This window comes from Equus asinus, chromosome 7, assembly GCF_041296235.1.
Source record: "Equus asinus isolate D_3611 breed Donkey chromosome 7, EquAss-T2T_v2, whole genome shotgun sequence".
NCBI classification, from domain to species: domain Eukaryota; kingdom Metazoa; phylum Chordata; class Mammalia; order Perissodactyla; family Equidae; genus Equus; species Equus asinus.
Window position 1 is genome coordinate 82,753,897 of NC_091796.1, and position 18,491 is coordinate 82,772,387.

Sequence of the window (18,491 nt, forward strand, 5' to 3'; positions counted from 1 at the left end):
CTAAAGGGGTCTGAGGATGGGCGGTCCCAGTGCTGGAGGTGTCTGAACAGACGCCAGAAGACCAGCTGGCAGGATACGGTTGGGAGATCCATGTGTGGGAAGGCTCCTGAAGCAGAGGTCAACTTTGATGGTCCCTTTCAGCCCTGTGAGAGGGTTCAACACTGGCTGAAGGGCTGCCACGGGCATTCCCAGTGCTGACATCCTGTGGGTTCCTAGGGAGGCTTTACGGGGGGCTGGACATACCATCAGACCTGTTCAGGTGCCTCCTTGAGCTCTCAGCTTGGCACCTGGCCACACTGCGTTAGCCCCCTCACAGGGCGGAGCTGAGTAAGAACAGGCTCGAGGCCTCCATGCCAGCCAAGCCAGGTGGGGCAAGACTTCAGTTACCCCGGCAGCATCTCCTCAAGTCTGGGACTCCCCCACAACATCTGGGATCACTTTCAGTGGTACCAACAAGGCATTAAATAACCTGAAGTCTTACAGCGGGAAAGGTTTTCCCTTGCAGTTCCCGTTCCATCTTTCTAACCGTATTAAGGAGAAAATTCTCAGTTGGGTGCTGGCAGGTCTGACTCCTCCATAACAACCCTTAACCTCCCGCTGGACAGACAGCAGGCCTCAGGCTCAGAGTCTCCGCAGGACACAGCACTGAGCGGCAGTTTCCTAACACTGACTGTATTCATTTTTACAGTTACTTTCTATTTATCCCAGGTGTAAACTTTCTTTCAGAAATGCATTTAAATTTAAAGTGAGCTAATTTAAAAAATACTAAGTAATTAACAGTGCAAGAGGTACAGAGATCCGGCAAACATCATGAAGGTGACACGCTGACAAGGGGAGTTTGGGGAATATCTGTTTCAGAGTAAGGACTTTGGGCTCAGTAACTTTTCATCTCATGCTTCTGTGCTGTCTGGGTTTTGTCTGCTAAATCTGTTGTTGTTGTTGTTCCCTAAAAAAGATTATTTCTGAAAAATCTCAACCTTGTTTTAGCTGAGGGGAAAGAGACTGACTTTCATCTGGGCTAAAAACAAGAAAAACAGAAGGGCCCTCGAGGTTAGTGGCTGAGGTACGACAGGCACATGGAAAGGGAAACTTGTGGAGTGAAGGGAAAACCCATGAACAGAAGGTTCTAGCACGGCGGACAGGGCAGTCCCTCCCCGCCAGGCTCTCAATTCAAGTCTGGAGATTGAGTTAAAAAGATCATCTTATAATGAAGAAGAAAAGGGCGAAAGCTGTACACTTTTTAAAAATGTTTATCTTTTCTTTTTTAAAAAGTTATAAAATTTAAATAGTTGATTACAATTAAAAATCTACTGTTATAAACTTAACTGATTTAGAAGGTTTCTGGATCTCTTGACTCCCAGTCCAATGCTCTCTCCAATTTGACCCTTCATTTCTTGTAGATCCCACACTTTAGGTTTTTCTTTAGAAAACATGATCTGAGGTAATCTGGAAGGAATCAGCACTTCGAGTGCACAGAGCTCTGGCTGAGGCAGCAGGTGACCCCTGACACCACTGAGGGCCCCAGGGAGGGCGACACCTGGGCCAAGCCCACTATGGCCAGCACTCCCCACACAGGACCTACGAGGCGAACCTGGGGCTCATTCCCTGCCCGTCAGTTCTCTTGGTCTCTCCTGGGGGCTGCTGACTTGCCCGGAGCTTGGCTCTTCTCCTGGTGGCCAGCCACATCCTGGGCTTCACTCCACTTTGATTCTGGTCAGTTCCCACCTTCCTTCTCCACAGAGTTTCAGAACCAAGGAGTGAAACTACAAGAGACAGCCACCACACAGAGATCAGGCTGCTCTGGTCATGACAATAGGAGGCCACTGAGCCCCTGCTGAGAGCCCCTTCCCTCTCTGCCATCCCCACTTTTTTTTTTTTTTTTTGAGGAAGATTAGCCCTGAGCTAACTCCTGCCAATCCTCCTCTTTTTGCTGAGGAAGACTGGCCCTGAGCTAACATCTGTGCCCATCTTCCTTCACCCTATATGTGGGACACCTACCATAGCATGGCGTGCCAAGAGGTGCCATGTCCGCACCCAGGATCCGAACTGGCGAACCTTGGGCCGTGGAAGTGGAACATGTGCACTTAACTGCTGTGCCACCGGGCCAGCCCCAATCCCCACTTCTCATTTGAGGGGCCTCTGGCCCCAGCTGGGCCCAGCCTTTGGGTTCTTCTTCCTCCTCAGGCCACCCTTGTGAGCACCAGTACCTTTACAAGGCTGTGCCGATGTCCCACGCTGATGAATGTCATGCCCAGCTGCTGGCCGATGCGGTAGAGTTCACTCTCCACCTCCTCGGTCAGGGCACTGGTGGCTTCATCAAGCACTGAGGGCAGAACCGGGTGGGAAGGGATCGAATCCTGCCCCTGGCCGCCCTGCTTCTCCCCTAACCCACACTCACCTCTGGCCAGGACCCAGGGGGAGGCTGAGAGCTGCTCTGGCTTACAGGAGCTCTGCTTTAGGGAGAGGAAGGGCCAAAGGAGCAGAGGGCCAGGCTCCAGCTGGAAGTCTTCTGCCAGCAGCAGCACAAAACCCCTCAGCTTCCTACAGATAAGCACCAGCCCTGCCTAGGACCACTCAATCCAGGGAATCCCAGTTGCCCCGAGGATGTCAGTCCTTGCAAAGGTCCGTATCTGCCATCCCTCTGCCAGGCACAGCTGGTGGGATGCCCATTCATTGATGGCAGAGCCTGAGGAGCACAAAATCACGAGCCCTCTCAAGGCTGGCTCCGGCTGCTGCAATGACAGAAAGCTTAGGACTCGGTAGCATAACACATCCAGAGCTGCTCCAAGGATGCCAAGTATCGCTGCCTGCTGGGCAGAGCCCTGCCGTCCTCTCCTGCCCACATGGACACCTCCCCAGGTGTACACGAACACACGCTGCTACACCTCCGAGCACACATGGTACCTGGTTGCACACCTACAGGGCGAACCTCACCTGCGTACTTTGGCTGCAGGTAGAAGAGCCGGGCAAAGGAGAGCCTCTGCATCTCCCCTGGGGACAGAACATCATACCTGAGGAAAGGTGGGAAGGAGCATGTAGCTTGGCTTTTGCCTAGAATGGGTCCGGGCAGGAAGAGGTCCTTGTGGCAGAGGCTGGCCTCAGGACAGATGGACATCACTCCCCTTTCAATGACAGCCCCGCTGCCCACACAAGGCGAAGCCCAAACTCCCAAGGGCATGAAAAATGCCTCTGATGGGCTGGCAAACACCAGGAATTTGGGGTCAGGAGCCATTCCATCACTTGACTGGACCCCTGGAAGCCAATGTCTTTGGGGGAGCTAGCTCTGGAGTACCCCCACTCCCTTCTTACCAGTTCCAATCAACCTGCTGGTCCAGACCCTCTGTCCTGGCCACCAAGCTGGACTGTAACACATACGGAGGGAATGATGTCCATGAAAGGGCCCATTCCTGCTTCCTGCCACCTGAGGAACCTCCTCAGGTCCTGCCACACACGCACCTCTGAGACAGACCTCCACCCCAGGGGCGTACCAGGGTGGGTGGCTGTGGGAGTGACCTGCCCAGGAGGAGAGGAGTATGCTATCAACTACACTGTTCAGATTTGCTGGAGCATGGTGACAAGCAAAGGCAGACTGGCTCAGCTTTATCATTGTTTTAAACATTGCTACAAAGAATGTAACTCCTTGTTGCCCGTCTCTGGCCAACAGCTCCCACTGCCACTTTACACTCCCACTCCCTAGTCCTGGGCCCAGGGACAGCAGGGCCAGCTCTGCTGGGCCAGCACTTGTGTGTGGTCGGTGCTACCAGGTGGGCTTAGACCTCAGGGTCCCTGCCCTCACTCACCAGGCCTGCCAACTCCAAGAACCTCATGATCCTCTCGTCATCAGTAGAACCTGCAAAACAAAGAAGCCTTCTTCAAGAAGCCAGCTCCTTCTGGGCAGCCACAATAGATGGGGCACATCACGGCAGGGGCCTGGGGTGGGGGCCCCAGAATCTGGGCTAAGGCTCTCAAGTGGCAGGTTACAGCACTTAATATTCATACGGGAAGAGCCAGGTGAAGGAAGTAATCCCTTCCCTTCCTCCAGTGGGTGTCCCCAAGGAGGGAAGGCAGAATGAGATGGGGTCAGGGTGCAGAAGGAGGAGGAGGGGACCCAACCTAAAACCAGTGGCCTGGCTGGGGCCTCTCCCAAAAGGCACAGGTGAAGCCACAGTCAGGCAGAGCAGGGACAATTGAGATGGGAGGACATGCCACGAGGAGGCCCAGCTCACCTGAGTCGGGGTAGATCTCCTTCAGGGGATATATCACCTGATAAAATAAAAACCACATGGGCCTAGGACCAAGGCCAATGAGAGATGGGGCTATACACAGCCCACCCTCCCTCAGAAATAGCCCTATAACCACCAGAGGAGAGGAGGGGACACCTTGGTGGAGGGTCCAGTGGGAGAGGCTGGGGCCTGCAGAAAGCAGGGCAGGGTCACTGCAACCTTCAGACGTGTGTCTGAGGGGAAAGAGACGGTAAGCCTTCTGAGGGCAGGGACCCCAGAATCCCACCTTGGTGCTCAACAATGCATATGATCTTTGGCTTGTGTCTCCCACAGGTTAACCAGCCCCCAGGAGTTGTCCTGAGTGCATAGCCCAATCCACGGATATGAATAAAATGTTCTTAGAGCCACAGAGTGCCCGGGCATGGGTCATTTTATTACCCCACCTTCTGCCCCATAACTCTCTAGGGCTGAGACCTGTCTCACTGCCGGAGGTCCCAGTTGAGGGAGACAGTAGGAGGAGTGGGCCCCAGGCTGACCTGCTCCCGAAGGGTCCCGTCAGTGAAGAATGGCTTTTGTGGCAGGAACAACACCCCATGGGGTCCAAAGTCGGTCAGCATCTGCACTGAGCCTGTGGAGCCCACAGAAACCGGCATTTTGAGATCTCCAGAGAAGGTAACGGCCTCTCGCTCCCCCTCCCCAACAAACAAGGCTGGAATCTTACACCCACGCCACCCGCCGCCAGGCTGAGGCTGGCCCAGAGCAGGGAGGGCTGCTTCTCACCCCGTGTGCTCGCCCAGAGGCCGCCCAGAACCCGGAGCAAGGAGGTCTTGCCGGTGCCTGTGTTGCCTGTGATGAGCAGGCTCTGCCCCTCAGAGATCTTCAGGCTCAGGTCCTTGATTAAGGGCTTGTTAGAGGAGGGGGCAGAGATGGAGACCCGCTCAAGGAGAAAAGCTGTGTCTGTTGGCTCTGCTGCTGGCCATCCCGGGGCCCTGGGGTCAGAGAAGGGAGGGGTGTGTGGAAGATAAGCAGTGTCAGTATTGCCAGGGGGAGGTTCTTCTCCTTGGGAGCATCACCCCTGGATTGGGAGGTTGTTATAGGCTGAATCGTGTCCTCAAAATCATCTATTGAAGTCCCAACCCCTAGCACCTCAGAATGTAACCGCATCTGGAGCTAAGGTCTTTAAAGAGGTGATTAAGTTAAAACGAGGCCATTACGGTGGGACCCTAGTCCAATATGAGTGGCGTTCTTTTAAGATGAGGAAGAGATCCCGTGAGTCCCCATTAAGAGAAAAGGCCACGTGAGGATACAGTGAGAACACAGCCATCTGCCAGCCAAGGAGGGAGGCCTCAGGAGAAACCAACCCTGCCTACACCTTGACCTTGGACTTCTAGACTTCCAGAACTGTGAGAAAATAAATTGCTGTCTAAGCCACACAGTCTGTGGTATTTTGCTATGGCAGCCCGAGCAGATTGACACAGAGGTGGAAGTGGGGGAACCTACTTTGTGCCAGGCTGGGAAAAGCCTCACACACAACTGATCTTAATCAGTCTTAACACCCATGAATCAAAGATATTATTCCCACTTGGCAGACGAGGAAACTGAGTCAGGTGGCTAAGTAATCTGCTCAGGGTCACAGAGCTGAATTTGTCTAATTCTAACGTTGGTGGGTTTTCACAGCATCACAGTGTGATTCAAGGAGTGACAGTAAGAAGGAGAGCAGTAATACTAAACAGTTCTGGAGTTTCTGGCTCTCACGGATGCCCGTCTCCTCCAGAGAACAGCAGCTCAGCTTTCCAGAGGCCCTGCACCCTCACCCCAGCCTCTGGGCTCCCAGCTGCAGAAGGCTTTAGTTTTGAACAGGAGCAACAGTTAAGGCATCAGTTCCTAAGAAGAGAGGTGAGTGCATCAGTTCCTAAGAAAAGAGGTGAGTGTAGGCCCTGGAATTCAGACTGTTTCCATTTTTGAAAGCTTACTCTGTGGCTGTTCAAGCACTTTCTTTTAACTCTAGCTAATCCTCACAAGAACCCTAAGAGGAAGGTTCCATTCATGTCCTCTATAGAGATGAAGAAACTGAGACACAGAACTCTTCAGTAATTTGCCCAAGAAAAGTGAGGACAAGAGCAAATCCTCAATATATAGAAAAGTCAGCAACATCACAGAGGCTGCAGATACATAAAAAAAGACATCGCTGGGCCTGAGTGAGGCCCGGGGAACACAGAACAGACATGCCCAGGGGAAAGTGGCAGGCAGGAGGGCTCAGACGGAGGAGGAGGGCTCAGACGGAAGAGGAAGGACACTATATGGACTTTTGTTATCTCAGGCCCAGGCAGGTGTGCGCACTGTGCTTCCATCAGCTGGGGGATGGTGTAAATTAACACAAGAAATGCCAAAACTACAACTTTGATTGTGAACATTTATAATGTGCCTGGCATAAGACACAGAGGTCTTTCACTTGCTCTGCACAGCTCTGCTGCCCAGCTGGGAAAGGGGAGCGCTCCAGGGTAAGCCCACGCCGGGTGGTTCCGGAGCCTGCGTTCTCTACCACTGCACCACACTGCCAGCCCAGTGCTCACCTGTCCAAGTCCCACTCGCTCTCGTCCACGAGCTCACCATCCTGTGACTTCAGGGACATGTCCAGCAAGGTCTCCTGAAGCTCCCCGATCCTGGGCAAGAAGTGAAAACCTGAGGAGGTTCTGGGGGACCAGGTGAAAGTGTAAGTCCTTTTCCTCTCCCATGCCCACTAGCATATGGTGAGTTTTTCTGTTCCTTTTTTCATTCAGCTACTTCTCCCAGAGGCACACACTTTGCTCAGGAACTAGAGAGGGGCTGGATGCAGCCTCACCTGTGTGTGTAACCAGCCACGTCCGAGAGCGTGGTGGAGAGGTCGATGAGCCGGGTGAAGCAGCTGATGAGGTAAATGCACACAAAGGCATTCTGGACAGGACACAGAGCAGTGAGCACAGGCCTCGATTCTGAGGCCCTGGGCGCTGGGGCGGGGTGGGGAGGGGATGGCATGAGGGGTTACCAGGAGGATTTTCACCTTGCTGACCAGGGTGCTGAGCTCTGTGGGGCTCAGGTCTCCGTAGACGCCACTGAAAATGGGGATGGCGATCACAACATAACTTAAGATGCTGCCCAGATAGTCAAACGTGTTGACACCAACTGTAGAAGACAGACTGTGTGAGAGACCTGGAACCATTTATGTGCTCTGAGGGGAGCAGGAAGCAAGCAGGCCAAGCTATTCCCTGGATCCTCATTCTCCTGAGGACGCGCACAGCAAAGGGAGTGGCTCCCCCTGGTTAATTCCTTCATCAGAGCAAACATTTTAGTGCAGAGAAAGTAGGGAGCTTAGGGAAGGGGACTATCCCACTCCGGGGGCTCCCTCCACCTACTGTACAGCCAGAGCTCCTTGGACATCAGCTCCCTCTGGGTCTGAAGGAGTGTCTGCAGCCTGCGGTTTGTCCTCATATGCTCCACATGCCCAGCTCTGACGAGAAAGGCTGGGATGTCCATAGGGCCCCGGGAGCCTCAGCCAGGCTGGGGGCCCTCTGTCCCTCATCAAACCCTCCTTTAGGGACCAAGCCCATCCGAATGATTTTCACCTCAGACCCTTTCTGCCACTAGCACTCACTCATTCAACACGGTATCGTCTGCAGAAAGAACATGAAGTCTAGATTGGCCAGACCTGGTTCAAATCCTGGCTCTGGCCAGTTACTAGCTGGGTGACACTGACAGGTTACTTAAGCCTCTGAGTTGTTTCCTCATCTGTAAAACGGTGCTCATAATAGCTAAGTAAAAGGCTAGAGGGAGAATTTCTGAATATAAAGTGCCAGGCACATGAAAGGGCCCCCAATAAATAATAGCTGCAATTACTTTTTCTATTTTTATATTTTTAAAGATTCTATTTTTCCTTTTTCTCCCAAAGCCCCCTGGTACATAGTTGTGTATTTTTAGTTGTGAGTCCTTCTGGTTGTGGCATGTGGGATGCCGTCTCAGCATGGCCTGATGAGCGGTGCCATGTCCGCACCCAGGATCCGAACTGGTGAAACCCTGGGCCGCCACAGTGGAGCGTGTGAACTTAACCACTCGGCCACGGGGCCGGCCCTTAACTGAAATTACTGAACAAATCTACAGGGAGCAGTTGCGATGCGGCAGGCTCTGTGCTAGTAAGCCAGTGAGATAAAGAGGTGGATGAAACAGCTCCTGTCCTGAGCAGCTCCCAGTTCAAGGGGCAGGCAGACGTAATGCCTTCTTTATCTGTGTAACATAAGCAGTATATCCTCAGGGTTATGGCAACACACAGGCTTGACCACTAATGGAGTCTGGGAAGGCTCCCCAGAGGAGGCAACTTGGGGATCAAGGAGGGGCAGAAATTCTCCAGGCAGAAAAGGTGGGGGGAGCACAGAAGGAGCACTTCAGATTTTGCATCGAGCAGGACAGAAGCCATAGAGGAACCCATCACAGCTCCAAGAACCAACGTGCTTTCCCCGGCGCCCAGAACTTTATGGGCAGAGGCTGCAGAATTCAAAACAACTTAGCCCAGGACCAGCCCCACCCGCCACCCAACCAAAGCCCAGCTCACAGATTCCAAGCATTCTTGGTGCCCCCAAGTGGTGGCAGCTGCAAACTGCAGCAGAGACTGACAAGAGCAAAGGTCCCAGGGCTATTAGATCCAGGCCATCAAGGAGCAACCTCCACTCCTTAAACCACCACCTCTGGGGCCTCCACTGTCAGTTCACACACTGACTCCGAGAACTCATGGGAAGCAGGGCACAGGGACCTGCCTTGGCCCCGAGGGAAGGAACGGGATTTCACAATGCGGCTGTCAGGAGACCAGACACTTTGCTCCACGTGGATGGTGTCTAGGGAGCAGGTCTCCCGATGGGCTCCCATTCCCTCCCATGCTACGGAGACAAAGGACCAGCCTCGGACATCAGGCACCAGCGGAAAATGAGAGGCAGAGGCGATGCCTTACAGTCATCAGCCAGATGATGGAGCATTCACTCATTGCATTCTTGGAACAAACTGAGGCTCCGTGCCAGGCCACTTAAATGAACCACCAGCTTCAGAAGCAAACCCCTGGACCTAAGGACGAGGCAGACAAGGACGTAGGGGTGGGGTCATAGCCAAGTGTGAGGACGCTCGGCCCCTGGGCTCATGGCGGGGGTTGCACAATTCATCTTTCCTTCTCCACTATTAGCTCTGACAGGCAGAAGGGGAACCATGCCCGCGGACTCACCTGAAGAAAGCAGCAGGCTCGGCATTCACCCGGATCTGCATGTGCTTGAACCTGGGCCGATCAAAGGGAAGTGTGTGCTGACAGCAGGCAGTACTGGCCCCCTCCTTTTAGAATTGTGGATCAAGACCCCTGGACAAAGAGGAGCCTGGATCCACTTTGAAACTGGCTGTGGCAGCCCGATCCTTCCCTGGACCGTTGAGGGGTGGGAAATCCCAGGGCCGGGGTAGGGTGGCAGGAGCTCTGGAGACAGGGCGGCCCCTCACCTGCCCACAGCCCCTCCTCCTCCCAGGGCTGGGCCTGATGGAGGAGGCCAAGAAGCACAGAGCAGGGGCCAGATCCACTGGCTGACCCAAAACAGGGCGGATGGAGCAGAAGCATGTGAGAAGGCCAAGGAATGAGGATGATGATGGCTGACCACCCACACCATTAATCCTCCTCACAATTTTCTCCATAGGTAACAGTACCATTCCCATTTTAGAGATGGAAAAACTGAAGTTTCGAGAGGTTAAAGACCTCGCCCAAGAGCACACGGCTAATAACTGGCATAGTTGGAATTTGAACTTAGGCAGTCTTACTCCACATCCCATTCCTTAACCATTATGCCCAGCCCAGAAACCTCCAGCAAGAGAGACAAACCTGAAATCCCCCTCCAGCTTCTCCTGCTGCACCAGCTTCACCACAATGGGCCCCATCAATATCTTGTTCACTATGGTTCCCAGGATGAAATACCCGAAGATGCTCACAGGCCCTAGCCAGCCTGTGCTGAAAAGCAAAGAGAGGGAGGGTATGGGGAGCCGCATAGCCCCTCGGGCCTCAGCCCCGACTTCCACTCCCCTTTGGGCAGTCCCTCTCCAATCTCAGAGCCCTGTGGGGCCTCTGCTTCTGTGTGGGGCATCTGGTACGTGGTCTAAGCTGTCAGAGCACCAGGATCCCTGTGACACTGAACACCAAGGGGCAAAGGGAGGGCAGGGGCCCTAGCGTGCAAGATAAGGAGACTTCCTGAGGTGCAGGTGGGAGGGAGGGAAGTCTAGCCTCTCTTGACCCCTGACCTGGGAGAGCTGACATCCAACTGACATGTGAGTGAGGGACCTCGGGGGAACCACCGGGCTGGTGGAGGGGGGACTCTGGGAAGAGGAGAGGCTTCACCTTTGGAAGCACTGATAGGTATAGTAGACGAGCGTGAAGGGGGAGATGATCAGCTTGCTGGCCATGCTGCTGAGCTGCCGGCAGAACCGCTCCACGTCCTGGCTGATGCGCTGGTCCCTGCAGCCAATGACACCATCATTGGACCCAGGGAGCTGGGCTCCAGGGCTGAGGAACTAAGACAGTTCCACGCTCCCTCTTATTCTAACCTAGCCTTTCAGTGCTGTCAGCAATGACACTATGGGAAGATGAACCCAGACAAAGGCTGGTTTCCTAGAGGCACCGAGACCATTAGGACCTTTAAACAGGGTTCTTATACCTCAGTTTACCCCTCAGAAAAAGTGGCAATTGAAAGGTCCAGCACCAGGAGTGGTGAGCCAGCTCTGAGCAGAGCCAGAGAAAAACTTGAAGGTGGATGAGCTGAGTTTCTGGATGATGAGGCAAGCTAACTCATTGATCTCTCTCTTATGAGCCTGAGCCTGCCCCCATTGTAGCTATCTAGCTGCAGAAGCTTTGTATGCATTGAGCCACAGAGAAGAGGCCTGAAGAGAAAGTTATGAAGCAGCAGGAGCCTCCCAAGAAATCTCTGCTGCAAAGCTCAGCTTGAGCTGAGGGAAGGTCACCCCTGGCAAGAGAGTGCTTGGGACGGTGGCGTGTGGGGAGGGAATGAGTACAAGGAGAGACCCCATACATCCCTTTGCACCACCAGGGCCACACTGACTCCTACTCCCAATGAGAGATGTGACCCTGGGCAAGTCATCTGCATTCTCTGAGCCTCACTGTTTGCACCTGAAAGATAATGATAGCTAACTGACCTTGGACCACTGGCTCTGCACAGGCACGGTACCTGTGCATTATGGGCACGTGAATTACATCGTTCAGCTTCACTATATCCTTTGAGATAGGAACTATCATTATCCCCGTCTTACAGAAAAGGAACCTGGGGCTTAGTGAACTTAAGAGCTATAAGCTGGAAGATGATAAAATGGGGATTTGAATCCTAGACTGAGTTGTAGACAGCAGTAATTTTTTACTGCCGAAAATCTGAGAGCAGTTGTCTAGCTTTTTCTAGCAAGGCCACTTTCTTCAGAGGGTGCCTTATGTGGAAGCCCAGGATATGAAATGGACAAAAGGGAGCTGCTCCTGGCCTCTTCTTTTTAGCTCCCTATTCTCAGCCCTGGAGCCTCTCTAGGGTCCTCTGGAGCACACCGACCCCCCCCACCTCCCACGGCTCTGGACAGCAACATTTGCAGAACACTGTAGATGATCTCCATGGGATCTGCCTCAGGGAGTCTCTAGGGCTGAACCAGAAGGATGGGATCATGCAGAGGGTGGCAAGGACTGGGAGGGGGCGCCTACGGGTTATCGACGTCATCCCGCAGCACGTTGAGGGTGTAGTACACGCGGCCCCGGAAGTAGAGGTGGTGGAGGTGCTCGGTGAGGTCCTTCCTCCAGCTCACATACAGCAGGTTGCAAATGAACTGGTCGAAGCTCTTCAGCTGTGCAGGGGGGAAGGCAGGGGGAGGGGAAGGGAGGGGAGAGATGGCTGCCTGCAAGTCTCAGCTCAAAGCTCAGGGCTGGCAGAAAGCCTCGGCTGACTAGCGCCAGCCCACTCTGATGACTCTGTCCAGTCAGCAGTTCTGTTTGTTTAAAGCCCCAAGTCAGGGAATTCTTCCCTTCCTCCCTCACTCACGTGTTCATTCCTCACCAAATACTGCATGGCTTACAAGGCAAGGCCCTCGAGCCCCTTTCTACAGTGTACTGTCTTCCTCTGAGAGCAGATGAGCTTCTGGAGATTGGGGATGCTATCTTCTACTCCATTTATGCTCTATTCTGTCCCCAGAACTTGGAACAGGGTTCTGTATACACAGGTGCTTACAGACTGAAGACCCATCAAAAGTGCCAAAGTGTGATGAGAAGTGGCTTCCCCAAGAAAACAGATAGTGCAGCCTGACAGAGAGCACTGGGCCTGAGTCCTAGCGGAGCCCTGACTCTCATCAGTCACCACTGATGGAGCACCTACCCTCGGGCACGAGGGAAACAACAATGAGGTCACTGTCCAGCAAGGAAACAGACAATGACAAGGGTGTGAGGAGTGTTACAGCAGAGGTAAACTCAAAGTATTAGTTAATTAGAGGAAAAGGGCAGAGTTTAGTGAAGGAATCATGAAGGAGAAAGTTGAGGACTTGAAGGAGGTGACAACAGAGGAGTCTTGAGAAGCGAGCAGGCATTAACCAAGTGAAGGAGGGGTGGGGAAGGAGGCCATTCTGAGAGAAAGCAGCAGGTGCAAAGGCTGGGAGGCGTCACATGGTCCCAGGCTGAGTCACACGCTCAGCCCTGCAGAGGAGGAAGAGCAGCTCTGGCTGCTGACCCCAGTTTTCAAGTACTCTGAGCTCCCTGACGCAAGAGTTCTGGGAATAGAAGGGACAATGATCATTTCCACTAAATGCTGAATTAAACCAGAACCTCATGGCCTAGTCCTGGGAGCTTGAAACACCGGAGGAATTGGTCCCAAGCAGGCCAAAGACCAGGATCAATGCCCTGCCGAGGGTTCTGACCTCAATTTCTATGAAAAGGCAGGGAACACACACCCACAGCTTGATTCCTGCTTCTTGGTGTCTAAGTCCCACTGGGCATTCCACTCGTACTAGGCTGAAGAGGAAGAGAGACACAGGGAGAAGATCTTACCATGGAGTTGAGAACGATGAGCACCACAGCCAGGAATGTCAAGGTCTTAAACCCATCCAAGTCTTTATTTCCCAGGACACCGTAGTACTGACTGGGGATCAAGCCAACCTGGTAGATCACCAGTTGTTCTGGGGAGAGGGAAAGGGGTCAGAAATCAGCGATGACGGGTGAGAAAAGAGGAGGGAAATTTCCTCCTGAGTCCTTGCCTCATGAACACCCCAGAGAGGAGGAAAGGGACCCAAACCAGGGCTTCCCTCCCCACTCCAGCCTGGGCTCACTCACTCACCCAGTAGGGCCACACACAGAAGGGTCAGGAACATCAAGGCATTCTGTGATGACCAAAAGGGAAACAAAACCTTCTGTATCTGTAGGAACCGCTGGAGAAATTGCAGATCTAACTTGGGCCTGAAGAAGAGATGCAGGAGAAGCAGAGAGAAGCCTAAGAGTCAGGTAAGCCTCAGAGAGCAGGTACCAAGCTCATCACACTGTTCTGTGGGGCGTCCAGGCCATGCAGAAAGAACGGTTTACGGATGCTGAAGATGGTAGGCTGTGAACAGACTCAGGATGGAAAGAAATGTCTTTAAGTTGATAAATGCTATAAAAGCTTATTTACCAAAAAGCCACAGGAAAAAAAAAAAACCATAGTTAATGAAGAAATTTTAGCCACATCCTCATTATAGCCACAAATGAGACAAAGCAGCCCACTTCACCAAGGATTTTAAGGTCCTGGCTAAAGGAATAAAGCAAGAAAAAGAAATGAAGTAAAACGACTGAAAAGGAAGAGATTAAGCTGTCATTATTTGCAGATGACATGATCGTTTACAGCAAATCAATAGAAAAAATGTTGGAAATAAAAGGAGTTCAGCTGTATATAGGGTTAATACACAAATACCAACACGGTTCTACACCAACAAGTGGAATACTGTTCTACATCAACTGGAAAACATAAAGGAAATAAGATGTCATTTACAAAAGCAAGTATAGAAAAACTATAAAATATTCAGGAATTAACTTTAAAAAGGAATGTATAAGACACGTTGGAGGAAAACGAAAAGCTCTATTATAGGAGACGAAAGACTTAAATAGACAGAGCTGGAAGGATTTAACATTATAAAGACTCATTTCTTTTCTTTTCTTTTTTAAAGATTGGCACCTGGGGACGGCCCAGTGGTGCAGCGGTTAAGTGCACAAGTTCTGCTTTGGTGGCCCGGGGTTCACCAGTTCAGATCCCAGGTGCGGACATGGTACCACTTGGCACACCATGCTGTGGTAAGCGTCCCATATATAAAGTAGAGGAAGATGAGCATGGATGTTAGCTCAGGGCCAGTCTTCCTCAGCGAAAAGATAAGGATTGGCAGCAGTTAGCTCAGGGTTAACCTTCCTCAAAAAAAAAAAAAAAAAAGACTGGCACCTGAGCTAACAACTGTTGCCAATCTTCTTTTTTTTTTCCTGCTTTTTCTCCCCCAATTCCCCTAGTACATAGTTGTATATTTTTAGTTGTGTGTCCTTCTAGTTGTGGCATGTGGGATGCGACCTCAGCATGGCCTGATGAGCAGTGCCATGTCTGCAACCAGGATCTGAATCAGTGAAACCCTGGGCCACGGAAGTGGAAGGCACGAACTTAACCACTCAGCCATGGGGCCAGCCCCAAAGACCTCATTTCTAACAAAAGTAGTCTATAAAGGCAATGTAATACAATCAAAAGCAGGACTTCTCTGAGGAACTTTATAGGGAAATATAAAGATCCATGAATAGCTTAGGGCAGTGGTGAAGAACAGGAAATGAGGAAGAGACCCAAACCAACAGGTTATTAAGACATACATTACAGGGCTGGAGGAACAACAAAGTATGGTATTAACACAGGAATAAAAAGACCAATGGAACAGAGACACCAAGAAGAAAAAAATTCACCTACATTTACAGGAGCACATAATAGAGATTATTATAAGAAAGGACATATTAATACTAATAGCTGTCAACACTTATTAAGCACGTACTATGAGTCCAGGACTGTTGTACATGTGTTTTACATTCATTTAATTGTCACAACCCTAAGAGATGGAGATTATCTCCTATTTTATGGATGAGGAACTGAGACTAAAGAGGTTGAGTAACTTGCCCAGTCATCCACCTGGTAAGAGCCAGCGCCAGGGTTTGAACGCAGGCAGCTTGGCTCCAAGAATCTGTGCTCTTGACTATGTTTAACAGCTTCTCTGAGTTTTAATTTTTTTTTTTTAAGATTTTATTTTTTTCCTTTTTCTCCCCAAAACCCCCCAGTACACAGTTGTATATTCTTCGTTGTGGGTCCTTCTAGTTGTGGCATGTGGGACGCTGCCTCAGCGTGGTTTGATGAGCAGTGCCATGTCTGCGCCCAGGATTTGAACCAACGAAACACTGGGACGCCTGCAGCAGAGCATGCGAACTTAACTACTTGGCCAAGGGGCCAGCCCTGAGTTTTAATTATTAATTCATTAGTTATTAACTGAAAATGGTGGAGGAAAATTTAGGTCATTACCTCAAATCATTTACAAAAATAAACTTTAAAAATTCCAAATGGATTAAAAATCTAAATGTGAAAAGTAACACTATTTAGTTAATCGAAGGAAATGTAGAAGAATATCTTAATGATGATATAATGGGAAGGTAGTTCTCAAATAAGACCCTGAAAACACAAACTATAGAAGGGAAAATGAATGGATTTAATTTAGAATTAAATATTTTTGTTCAACACAGTGCCACAGGTTAAAAGAATTGGAGAAGGTATTTGCAGAATGTATAAACCAACAAGGAACTAAAATCTAGAGCATACAAGGAATTCCTGCAAGTCAGGAAGACAGGAAATCCATAGAAAAGTGGGAAAAGGATATAAATAGGCAATGCAGAAAAGGGGAAACCCAAATGCTTAACACGTGAAAATTAACACAATGGGAGACCACCTTACACCCATCAAATTGATAAACATTAGAAAACCAAACAATACCAAATGTTGGGGGCCTATGGGGAAACAGGAATCTTCATGCATGATGCTGGAAAGTGTAAACTGGTGTGACCATTCCAGAGAACAATTTAGTACAATTAGCTATGTACTAGCGCCCTACCCTGGGATGGATACCCATATCCACAAGGAGACAAGTGCCAGTATGGTTAGCGGTGGTTATAAATTGGAAGCGATCTAAGTGTCCATCGATAGGGGAACGTATAAGTAAAATGGGGTCTAATGTACTTAGGGAAGCACCATGGAGCACTCACAAGTGAAACTACGTTACTACAGCATGGATGATCTCAAAAACACAATGTTGAGTAAAAAGGCTTTTTAAAAACAGCATATTATCATATATATGAATTCAAAATCACTACATATTTTTCAAGGTAACATGTATGCAAACTTATGTAAAGTGGGCTGTAAAGACACTCTTTTAACACCAGAATGGGTGTCTGAGAAGGGGAGTGAAAAGGGATGGAGAATAAGGAACGAAGGGAGGAATATAATAAGACACGAGAGGGGCCTTGCACTAGCCCACAGTGTGCCAAGAACTGAGAAGGGTGATCAACTCAATTCTGTGCACTTGAGGTTCTTAAAAAAGCCAATTCCGAGGGCGAGGACCCCACACCCAGAGCGCAGAGGACGGCAGAGGTTCCCGCAAAGGCCGGAGGGCAGCTTGGGAGGGCGGTCTTCTTTCGCCGGGGCTGGGGCTCCCCCAGAGCCGCGGACCAGGGCGGGAGGCAGTTGAGCCCCCTCCCCACACAGCCCCGAGTAGGACGCCCCGAGGCTCGGACCTCCTAGCCAGCCGCCCTGCTCACCTGGCGCCTGCACGGGGCGCGGGCCCTGGGACCGCCATGACCCGGACGCGACCGCTGCGGGAGCCCGGCGGCCTGGGGCAGAGTCCGAAGAGCGCGCGGCCGCGAAGAGGGGCGGGGCCCGGCGCCCGGAGACCACAGACTCTGGCGGATAGAGAGGACAGGCGCCGGCGACGAGGCCGCTCCCGGAAGCGACCCACTCGCCTCTAAAAGAACCAAAGAGTGCCGAGCGTTATAGTCTGTTGACCCGGCGCCTAGAGCGCCACCTCCTGGATCTGGAGGTTTCCCCTTTGACATGGGGAAACCGAGAATGTGACTAAAGTGTTTCGTGACAAGTATTTTATTTTTTAAATTTTCTGCTTGAGGGAGATTGTCGCTGAGCTAACATCTGTGCCAGTCTTCCTCTATTTCGTATGTGGGACACCGCCACAGCATGGCATAGCTTGGTGAGCCGTGTGTATGTCCACACCTGGGATCTGAACCCGTGAACCCCAGGCTTCCAAAGCAGAGCTGGTGAAGTTAACCACTACGCAACCTGGCCAGCCCCATATGACAAGTATTTTAGACTCTGAATATAGTAGTTGTTTCATATATTCTCCCAAAGAAGCCAGAGGGGTCTTTAACAAATTTTTTTAAAAGATTTTATTTTTCCTTTTTCTCCCAAAGCTCCCCAACCCCAGACATAGTTGTATATATTTTCAGTTGTGGGTCCTTCTAGTTGTGGCATGCAGGACGCCGCCTCAACGTGGCCTGATGAAAGGTGCCATGTCCATGCCCAGGATGCGAACCAGTGAAACGCTGGGCTGCTGAAGCAGAGTGGGTGAACTTAACCACTCGGCCACAGGGCCAGCCCCAAGAGGGGTCTTTTAACAACATAACCTTTAACAAGCTTCTGATTGTGATTAGAATAAAATCCAAACGTGGGTTCTATGTTTCTACGGCATAGGTGATGGGGCCCTCCCCTTGGTCTTCATTAAATGGCCGCTCTGTTTCAGCCTCAGGGTTTTTGTAATTGCAGTTGTCTTGGTCTGGATTGCTCCTCCTCCAAGCCTGGAGCTTTCCATGGCTGGCTCATTCTCCTCATTAGTTCAACTGTCACCTGCTCACCCTAACTAATGTCATCCTACCCCTTCATTCCGTATTGCATTACACTTTTATTTTCTTCACAGTATTTATCACTGGCTGAAATCATCTTGTATCCTTGCTTATTATTGTCTTCCCCTACAAGAATAAATTTCATTTGAGCAGGGACTCTGCCTTGCTCATCGCTGTATTCCTAGTACCTGTAGAACACTGCTAGTACATAATGATGTGGAGCAAGGCTGCCCCAGGGAGAGAAGCCCAAGGCGTCCTAGCCTACATGCTGATCTATATGACTTGATTCATATTTAAAGTTATAC

At 51.0% G+C, this 18,491-nt stretch overlaps 1 protein-coding gene and 1 long non-coding RNA gene across 13 annotated transcripts; one reads left to right on the top strand and one right to left on the bottom strand.

Annotated features, from left to right (window-relative positions):
• Positions 1–1,232: 1,232 nt before the first annotated feature.
• On the bottom strand, positions 1,233–17,288 carry ABCD4 (ATP binding cassette subfamily D member 4). 12 transcript variants are annotated; one of them, XR_011504674.1, is made up of 19 exons: positions 17,095–17,288; positions 13,580–13,698; positions 13,294–13,421; positions 11,965–12,104; positions 10,609–10,725; positions 10,099–10,224; positions 9,463–9,513; positions 7,616–7,710; positions 7,264–7,385; positions 7,066–7,157; positions 6,797–6,886; positions 5,004–5,212; positions 4,760–4,851; positions 4,227–4,263; positions 3,801–3,850; positions 3,310–3,513; positions 2,935–3,011; positions 2,208–2,323; positions 1,233–1,763 (listed from the first exon to the last, which is right to left on the bottom strand). XR_011504674.1 is itself a non-coding variant. In XM_070514059.1 (19 exons), the coding sequence occupies exons 1-19, from the start codon at positions 17,130–17,132 to the stop codon at positions 1,695–1,697; spliced, it is 1,851 nt and encodes a 616-aa protein (XP_070370160.1). In that variant the 5' UTR covers positions 17,133–17,285; the 3' UTR covers positions 1,233–1,694. The 12 variants fall into 12 exon arrangements, 9 of the variants coding, with proteins under 9 accessions (XP_070370160.1, XP_014691270.3, XP_070370162.1 ...); XM_070514059.1 differs by having other exon boundaries at positions 3,310–3,362; positions 6,797–6,916; positions 17,095–17,285; XM_014835784.3 differs by having other exon boundaries at positions 3,310–3,362; positions 17,095–17,283.
• LOC123287154 (uncharacterized) lies at positions 12,111–17,085 on the top strand. Its single transcript, XR_006530223.2, has 4 exons — positions 12,111–13,336; positions 13,665–13,743; positions 14,439–14,562; positions 15,571–17,085. It is a non-coding gene; the product is annotated as an uncharacterized lncRNA (long non-coding RNA).
• Positions 17,289–18,491: the final 1,203 nt, after the last annotated feature.